Raw genomic sequence first — 9,398 nt, forward strand, 5'->3', positions numbered from 1 at the left:
TCTGCTCAAAGCCTTTAATGAGTTACAACAATCAACCCTGCTGTGTTTCCATCGTAAAACAAATATAAAAGGCTTACGAAAATGTAGCATTTAATGAAAAACATTTAATAGTTTCACCCTAAGTCTCTGATACACTGATCAATGAAAGTTGTTACTGGCTTTTTATAAAAAATACCAAACATACATGCATTTTTCTTAGGTCTGACGCCACAGAACTGACAGTAAAACATCTCAGGTCTCAGGCCCAGAGCAGGAAGAAGAATAGTCCATCGTTTGCACCACCTCCTCGCAGAAGGCTGTAAAAGCGCCGCGTCGATGAACAGAATGACACCGTTCTAGTGCTTTGAAAAGCCAGTAGCTCAGGGCTTTCTGCCTAAACTCAGACGGAGTGATGGATAATTTAGGAAACACTGGAAAGAAAATGTACAAGGTTTACAAATTTCGGACGAGCGATGGCGGTTTGAATTCGAGCTATAAGGGGAAGCCTTCCACCAGCAGGGTGTGGCCAGCGCTGACACGATACCACACACCTGACCGCAGAAACCACTGTCCGAACAGCCGTGTTGTGAAATCAGGCCGATCAACGACGCCTGAAGGCACGGGAGATTCTCCAAGCGTTGGGCTCCTCGTAACGGTTGTACAGAGGCTCCAGGCGCTGCTGTTTCTTCTGCTTGCTGAGGCGTGTGGGGTCAGACACCTTGAAGAAGGCAGGGGAGAACTCTACCAGCCAGCGAGGGTCGATGGTGGTCACCTCCCGCATGTACTCCTTGGTAGTCAGCACCAGCTCATGGTACACAACCCTGTGGAAAGAGAGGCAGAACCTTAGATACTGACCCTTTCAGAGAGGCCTTTCTCTGTTTAACCACAGATGACGTAGAACTACGATGCGGTCATACCACTCGGGCTGCCGGTTGAACAGAGCACTGGAGGGATGGATGTACACAACTTGCTGGTCGATGAGGGTCCTGTAGCCCTCCTGAGGATCTTTCTTGGCTGCATTCCGGAAGAAACCACTGCAAATGGCCTTCTGGACTCTCACTGTAGCTTTGCCACAAGATACGACGTCCAGTTTGTGTCTGAAGAGAAAAAAAGCAAAGTAAACATGTGTAAACGCCCCGTTACCATTTAACCGGGTCCAGCTCGATGACGTGTGGTTCAGTTCTACCTGTCCATGATACCCAGCATCTGTTTGCGGATGTCCTGGGCCCTGCGCAGGGAGCGGGCCTGGATGAAGTTCTCGTAACACCAGGGGTTTGAAAACTTGTTGTTCTTCCAGGAGTTGTAGACAGCCAGCAGGGTCAGGTGGTCACCCTCGGGTTGGTGGAACTTTGCCTTCTTCTGGTCGGCCAAGGCCTGTTTGTCCTGTAGAGCAAAAGGGGGATGGATTTAGCTCACATTTGAACAGATAAAATGCTCATTCTGCTGTAATCACTGACATACAATGAATCAACTGTGTCTAAATCTAAGAAGTGCGTTTAAATGCCAAACAAAGTGACAACAGTTGGATTTTTTGAGGTGCATCTGCACCGTTCAGTCCTTTAAGAGCAGTTTAGATAAGATCTATATTTCTTTAAAGTGAAAATAGGCAGATAGGAGTCTCTGTAGAGAGCAGACATGTAGAAATAAATGAATATTTAGGAAAATCAAAAATCAAAGCACCGTGTTGGACTTAAATAATACATTTTTTTCTGGTTCTTAGACATTTAGAATGGCACAACAACAGCCTTTAGCTCTAAAACACGTCGGGAGTGTTGCGGCGGGTCTACCTTCGGCCTGTAGAAGACGTTTTGCACCGACAACATTGACACGATGGTGAGCATCTCTTCACTGCAGCCCAGATGGACGGACATGATCAACATCTTACACAGCATGGGCTCCAGAGGAAACTCGGCCATCTAAGAGACACAATTTCAAAGAAAAGCTAAGTTTCGGTGTCACAGAAAATAAAACAAGAAGAAACTAAATAATCAGCTTTAAACAATTATGATGCTGCATTGTGTTGTGCAACGATCCCTCCGTCCCAACCAAGAACGTGGAGGAAAACATCTGGTTAATATGAAAAGCAAATACGGCACAGCAGCACAGAAATACTTTGGTCTAAAGGCACCTGACAAGGAACGTGAGACACGAGTCATGTTAAATAACAGTGAGCAGATTCGCCTCCGCAGCTGAAGGAAATAACCAAGTGAAAGCAGCCTTACCCTCCGACCCAGTCGTGTGAGCAAGCCCTCATCATCCAGAGCTCCCAGAGTGTAAAGCTGCTCCATGGCTGTGATCAGAGTCTCCATGGGAGGAGCGTCCATGAAGTCAAAAGACAGGAGGTCATTGATTCCCATTGCCTGGTAGAAGGAGCGCAAACACAGCCAGAAAGTTAAAACACGGAGCATTTGATCTAAATGACACCAGATCCCAATCTGTGAGGAACAAGGAGCCCAACCGTACCTTCAGAGACAGCACGGTGCTGGCCAAGTTCGTTCTCTGGATCTCAGGCACATTGGTGGTCAGCATCTCGTCCCTGTAGGCCCTCTCAGTGTAAAGCCTGTAACACTTCCCTGGACCTGTTCTGCCGGCGCGACCGGCCCGCTGCTTGGCCTGAGCCTGACACCAGAGGATTGAACAGATGTATTGCTTTGTCTCACTGCTGTCCATGAAGATATTGGGAAAGCTCTGAGCGTTATTTTGCATCTCACCTGTGAGATGGGAGTCACCACCAGCTGATCAATGCCAGTCTTAGAGTTGTAGACTTTTTGCTTGACAAAGCCTGGGTCCACGACATAATAGATTCCATCGATGGTCAGAGAGGTCTCTGCAATGTTTGTAGCAATGACAACCTGAGGAGAACAACAAAGGACAACTCCGTTGGCTGCTGCAGAAGTGTCACACATCATTACAGTGGGAGATAAACGCAGCGAACCGTCATTCAGTCAAAGTGAAATTGTTCCGGCACCTTCCTGCTGCCTGGGGGTGCAGGGTCAAAGATCCTGGTCTGCATTTCACTGGGCAGCGCAGAATAAACCGGCAGGATGATGAGTTCAGGGACGTCAGGCCCAAGTGACTTCATTCTCTCATACAGTATCTCGCAGGCGGTGTCGATCTCCTCCTGCCCGGTTAAAAAGACGAGGACGTCGCCTGTGCACAGACATGTTGAAACAGATGTTAGGAAAACCCTGCGTACGCATTTAGAGTCATCTCCACCGGATTTAGGAACCGCACCTGGAGGCTCAGTCAGATGAATCTGCATGACCGTGATCAGGCTGGCGTCCAGATAGTCCGTCTCAGGTTCTTTGGTGTAAAGAACCTCCACTGGATATGTTCTGCCTGGGATGGTGAAAATGGGGGCTTCGTAGAAATACTGAGAGAACTTAACGGCGTCCAGCGTAGCGGATGTTACGATCAGCTTCATGTCCGTGCGCTTCTGGACAGTCTGAGAAAACAGAAAGATTCAGAATGGCCTGTTCTCCACTGCGACAGCAACTGAAAAAAGGAGCCTTTCCCCCTCCAGCCTGCTTACCTTCTTGAGGAGACCAAACAGAACATCAGTGTGGATTGTCCTCTCGTGGGCTTCGTCCAACATGATAATGGCGTACTGGCCCAGTTCAGAGTCAATCAAACACTCTCTCAACAGCATACCGTCTGTCATGTACTTGATCACTGTCTCGGGACTGGTGCAGTCCTCAAAACGGATGGTGTATCCCACCTGGAAACCACAACCATTGATGCTCCTTGTCAATATGTAACAGGTGGCAGATAAATGTCCTTTTTAGTTTTTCACATTAATACAAATATTTCACTGGTGATAAATCACCTCTTGTCCCAAACAGCAACCGTACTCCTCAGACACTCTCTTGGCCACCGACATGGCGGCCACACGACGGGGCTGCGTACAGCCGATCTTCCCCCTGGTGGTGTAACCCGCCTCTGCGAGGTACTGAGTGATCTGTGTGGTCTTCCCAGAGCCGGTCTCCCCAATGACGATCAGAATCTGATTGTCATGAACGGCCTGTGCGAGAATAATGTGGAGAAAGACCACGTTACAACATCCACAGCTGCTTGTTAAGGAAAAATCATTCACTTTCATCACAGCCTCCTTTGAAATGTTATGCTAATGAACCTGAATGAGCTGCTCCTTCAGCTTGTAGATGGGCAGGCTCTCCCTCTGCTCCAGGATGGACAGCTGGGTCTTCTTTCCATAGGAGGCCTTGTTCCCTCCAAAAGCATGTTTCTTCCACTCTGGGATGTCATTGGGCATCATGCCAATACCTCTCATGTTCGCAGCAATCTGCCTGCCATCAACTGTAAAAGACAAGCAAATTTAAGTGTACTTGTTAACAATAAAATGGGCCAGTTGTAATACTTCACATCACATGATTGGCAACATCATAGTCTAGATCACAAATGATGATGTATAGGAACACTTGAACCAGGCAACGCGATTCCTTCCGGCCAAATGGGGGGCTACAGGAAGCCAGATAACCATCTCCAGTACTGGCCGGCCTGAGGGTGCCGTCTGCCAGCACGGAGGAAGTCTCATGTCCGGCTCAGACTAAACTGCAGTTCCTATAAAGCAGGGGCTAACACACTGACTACATTGTATATTAATCTCATATCATTTAAAGCTTACAAGAGAAAAGCAAAGATAAGTTATTTTTCAATGAAATCTGAAGAAGTTTGCTCATTTTAATTTGGAAGACATCTTCCGCATCAGTATCTGCAGCTTAAATATGATTTAACGAGTGCACGTAATAGATTTCTAACCGTCTGGCAGCGGGTCGACCCAGTGTTTGTTCAGCCCCATGGGGATGGAGTCCATCTCTGCCTCCCGAGCGGCCTGCTTCAGCTCTCGTCTCTCTTTAGCCAGAGCGCTCTGCATCATGGCGGCCTGAGACAGCGAGCCATCTGGGTTCTATGTGGAGAAAAGGGAAATTAACTGCTCAATGAGTGGAAAGCCTTAAATCCAATTTAAAGGCCTATTGATTCAAATACGACATCACAAACCGTAAGCCGACACACTGACAGAGATGGTGGTCTGGTGAGACGCCAAACTCTAGCTTTGTGCTAAATATTTACCTGAAAATAATCATTTCCAGTTAGGCTTTAATAAGTCGGCTCTTCATTAAACACACACTGTACCTTCACAATCTTGACGGGACTCATGTCCATGCTCTGTTTGGTGTGTCCTCTCAGAAACGGGGGCTCCTCTTCAACCAGCTCAATCTCCAAATCTTCATCTGTAGCAAAAGAAACCACGAGTCAGCAGTCTGCTTTCAGACGAGCGTCACACGAGCCACGAGAAAAACCGTGAAACTTACCCTCCTCATCATCAACTTTAGGAAGGATCCCCGTCTCGTCATCAAAATCTGGAAATTCTTCTTTGGACAGCACATTGGCAGCAATCATCTGAGGACACACAAACAGTATGAGTCCTGTGACAGAATACTCCTCCACAATGAAGCCACTGTGTTTTCCTCAAAGCCTTCAAATCAAGTTTCTGACATTACGAATTAAAGAAACAACTCAACACATTTGTTTGCTAGTTAGCAGCTGATAATAATAAAGAAAACATTAACATCAACCCATCTGCAGGGCAAACACAATGTCTTCGATCAGCTGTGGACAGTTATGCAACTGGACTCCTCTAAAAATAAACGCCCACCTGTTTGATCTCCCACTTCTCCGGGTCAGAGATTTTGGTGAGCCTCTTGCGCTCCAGGGTGTCATCCTGCTCCAGCTCAGGGGCGTGGCCCAAGTTCAGGTTGCTCGGCCGGTCGGGGTTCCTCATGGAGATTTCTTCTCCTCCATCAGGGCCCATGTTCCTCCTCCTGTTGGGGTTCTGGTCTTCTCCGGTCTCCTGGTCCACATCCTGACAAATCGGTGTAAACCAGGCCTTTTATTCTTTATTCAACTCAGGGCAAAACAGTCAACCCTGAGGTGAGAGCTCCAGGCTCCATTTTTCCACACAGTCAAGTCATTTCTTTAAATGCAAAGTAACTCTTTGTGTCCCTACCTTCATACTGAGGCTGGTCTTAGAGCCAGTGAATGATAGCACCTTGATTTTGACTCTTTGGCCTTTGCTAACAACATCAGCCACGTTGGCCACGCGGCCCTCTCTGCGCAGCTCAGAGATGTGGACCAAACCCTCCCACCGTTTCCTAGACAGGAAGTAAAACATGAATGAGTTTCTAATGTAGAAAATCGAGCTGACACCTCTGTGCAGATGTTTGCAAAGGTTTATGCACTCGATAGCCAACACATTCTGCTGCTGTTCAGAGCAACATTTAAACAGAACATGTTTAAACCACCGGGCCACCTTGAGGTTAGACTAAAGTTGTGCTAAAAGCAGACTTGGTGCTGACCTCAGTCCTTCCAGTTGAACAAAGCACCCAAACTGCATGATGCTGGTGACCTTCCCGTTGTAGATGTCACCAACAGAAGGTTCCTCTGGAGGAGGGCGGTCCACATGTTTGTCCTTCCAGCGCTCAGAGTCTCTGTCTTGCTCTTTTTTGGGGCTGGGAGAGCGCTCAGACCAGCGGGAATGTTTGTCGCTTCTTTTGCCATGATGTCGATCTCTGTGCCCATCACGGTCTCTGGAGCGCGACCTGGACCTGGACCGCGAACGGTGCCGTCTCTTCCTGTCCTTCTCCCGATCTCTGTCTCTGTCTCTGTGTCTGTGCCGGTCTCTTTCTCTGCTTCTGCTGCGACTTCGGCTGTGACGCTTACTTTTCTCAGATCTGTGAGAACAAGTGAGACAAGTACATTAAAAGCAATGTTACAAGCCACTGTCTCCATAATAAAATTACACAAGCAGTGTTTTTTTTTTTTTAAATAAAAACAAAACTTACTTGCTCTTGCTTCCTTTAGAGTCTGGCCCGCTCACACTGGGCATAAACATCTCCAGTTCTTTCATTGCATCAGCTGCTACTTTCACATCATCTTCATCCAGAAGCCGCTATGTTAATCAAACAACAAAGAGCAGAATATTTAATATATATAATGTTAATATTTGTTTACTTTCACTTTAATATGAATTTTTATGGGGGGTTTTCTTTAGTCAATCTTGATCGTTTTGCCAAAACAACACATAAGTACAATTTCTGTAAAACCAGGCATGGACTGATACTACAGAACTACATGGGTGAAAATGACAATACCAGTTAAAAATGAAAATAAAAAACCCTAAGAATGATACCCCGTCGACAAGGTTTTACTGCAAGCTGCTCGAAACGTCCACAACTTTAATTCCTAATGAAGTCAATAAATTATTTAAGAAACTAAATAACAGTTTGAAACAGTTTGAAAACTTAAAATAACATTTTCAGAAAGCCCATTAATGACTTGTCCCTTTGAGCACAAACACAATAATGTGTTAAATATAATGCAATATACCTTTGGCGTTGGATCGTTTGGTCTACACAGAGCAGGAAACATCTCCTTAATCTTGTCCTTTTCTGTTTTCGGCTTGATGGAAGCTTCAAAGGCTGAAAGAAGTGAACACTTGTTAGTTGAAGTTTTGATTGGGAGACATATACGCTAAATCCCTGTTAAAATAGCGGTGCCAACACCGAAGTTACTTTAACCTTGATAGATATATCCAACGACCAAAATTCAGGAAGATAATGAGCTCTTTGGTAGTAACTGTCGGTCTGGTTCTTACCTTTACTTGTTGATGCCTTGGATGGAGGTCGCATTGTTTGAATGAGCCTGAGCAAGTTACTGATGAGAGAATCCTACAACAAAAATCAGAAAAATAGCTAGAAATATGACTTAATGAACGGTTGGTTACGTTCGCAATTACATTGACGATGAACTTACTGTGAATTCGGCTCCATTATCGAGTAAAAGCGCTTTGAATCCATCGAAACCCGGTTCCTTTTCAGCAAGGCTGATGACAAATTCAGCTGCAAAACGTTGACACGAAAAACGTTGGACAACGTATTAGCTTAAGCTAGCGCGTATTTATGTTAAGCTAAACAAACTGTACAGAATTAAAATAATAAGAAACAACAGAGGGGCTATTTCGAACCCAAAGTATTCATTTATGGTCAACTTTAAGAGGCAACAGTCAATTAAACTTAATCTAGAGGGAAAAAACACGATTTTACAAAGTCAAACGGTTAACACAATATCCAGCTAATAGCAACTTGTTAGCATTAGCTAGGTAGTTGCCTTTTTTGGACAGTTTTGAAGTACAAAACACGAACCTAAATCTTTGTCATTTATTCCCAGATGGTTATCAAGCTCCGTGCAGACTTTGGAAACCAAAGACAAATATTCTAGCTGTGATAACTCGTCAATTCCACCGTCTGCCATATTTTCCACGAGTGTTGTTGTTCTTCAGAGAACGTAGAAGCCGTCGGACATATTGGATGGGCGCAACTTCCTCTTCCGCCTCTTACGGAAATACGTAGGGGGCTGCGTGTCTTACCTCCGCTTGCCACACGATGGCGCCATTAGAAAGTCTCGTCCATGAAGACATGTGAGGCGTTGAGGCAACTGGGACGCAGTTATTTTTATTTACATTACACACATCCATGTGTAACAAGTAATTCAGCAGAAGTTATTAACAAAAGCCAACCTACATGTGAAGAACAATATTCAGTGCAGCGCAGAAAGAAAAACTATGCATTTATGCTAAATGAGTTTATGTTTATTTGAATTTATTAGTACAAGGAGGGGGCTGCATGATGGGGTGGTGGTTAGCACCGTCGCCTTTCTGTGTGGAGTTTGCATGTTCTCCCCATATATATGCGTGGGTTCTCATGATAATTAACATGCATGGCAGGTTAATCGGTCAATCTCATTTGAGTCTATCGGGTGTACCGTGCCTCTCGCCCAATGACAGCTGGGATAGGCTCCAGCTCTCAGAGTTGGATTAAGCGGGTATAGAAAATGGATGAGCAGGTAAAGCCTTAAAGTAATCGCAGGACTACGTGAAAGCAGGGTTAGATGTGCTACAGGTTTTAGGATAGGAGGTGTTCTCAGAGGAGATGATTCTTTAGGAGATTCTTGAGGGTAGCTAGAAGGTAACCCAGCTATTATAGTGTTTGATAGCTGAGAGCGGCACAGGCCGGGAATACTTTGTGGCTAGGGATTTCAATACCAGGAAACATTCCTTAAAGGACTGTAGTGGTCGTGAAGGAGCGTTAGAGACTTTTATTTTGTGGCAGCCATGGTGCAGTGTAGGTAAATAACTAATGGAGTGACACATTCTGGACCATCTGTCGAGGTTTTACAGAGCAAGTTTGGGGAAACCTGATAGAAAACCATCGCAGAGGTCAAAGCAAGAGATAATCATGACTTGTACTGGGTCTTGTACTGGGATACAACATGGTCAGAGAAGGAGTCCTCAGTCGTGGCTCCCAGGTTTCTTGCGGCCTTTGTTGGGGAGACAGTTGAGTGGG

At 45.6% G+C, this 9,398-nt stretch overlaps 1 protein-coding gene across 1 annotated transcript; it reads right to left on the reverse strand.

The window, feature by feature from the left end:
* Positions 1-476: 476 nt before the first annotated feature.
* Positions 477-8,380, reverse strand: dhx8 (DEAH (Asp-Glu-Ala-His) box polypeptide 8). The gene is made up of 23 exons (XM_072373761.1): positions 8,199-8,380; positions 7,810-7,895; positions 7,652-7,724; positions 7,384-7,475; positions 6,840-6,946; positions 6,354-6,728; positions 6,005-6,149; positions 5,654-5,860; positions 5,310-5,397; positions 5,131-5,228; positions 4,756-4,903; positions 4,112-4,293; positions 3,806-4,000; positions 3,512-3,697; positions 3,214-3,424; positions 2,948-3,129; positions 2,691-2,831; positions 2,443-2,598; positions 2,202-2,339; positions 1,767-1,895; positions 1,166-1,362; positions 897-1,076; positions 477-800 (listed from the first exon to the last, which is right to left on the reverse strand). Exons 1-23 carry the CDS (start codon positions 8,305-8,307, stop codon positions 581-583), a joined length of 3,645 nt encoding a protein of 1,214 aa, XP_072229862.1. The 5' UTR covers positions 8,308-8,380; the 3' UTR covers positions 477-580.
* Between the last annotated feature and the right edge of the window lie 1,018 nt (positions 8,381-9,398).

The sequence above is a fragment of the Leuresthes tenuis genome, unplaced genomic scaffold, assembly GCF_036924035.1.
Source record: "Leuresthes tenuis unplaced genomic scaffold, fLeuTen1.0.hap1 SCAF_20, whole genome shotgun sequence".
Taxonomy (NCBI): domain Eukaryota; kingdom Metazoa; phylum Chordata; class Actinopteri; order Atheriniformes; family Atherinopsidae; genus Leuresthes; species Leuresthes tenuis.

Excerpts from the sequence above, each read along its gene's own strand:
- dhx8 (XM_072373761.1), bottom strand. The coding sequence starts at position 8,307 with ATGGCAGACGGTGGAATTGACGAGTTATCACAGCTAGAATATTTGTCT. Across the intron at positions 6,729-6,839 it reads TCTAAAGGAAGCAAGAGCAA|ATCTGAGAAAAGTAAGCGTC; the intron begins GTAAGTTTTGTT and ends TTGTTCTCACAG. Across the intron at positions 4,001-4,111 it reads TGAAGGAGCAGCTCATTCAG|GCCGTTCATGACAATCAGAT; the intron begins GTTCATTAGCAT and ends ATTCTCGCACAG.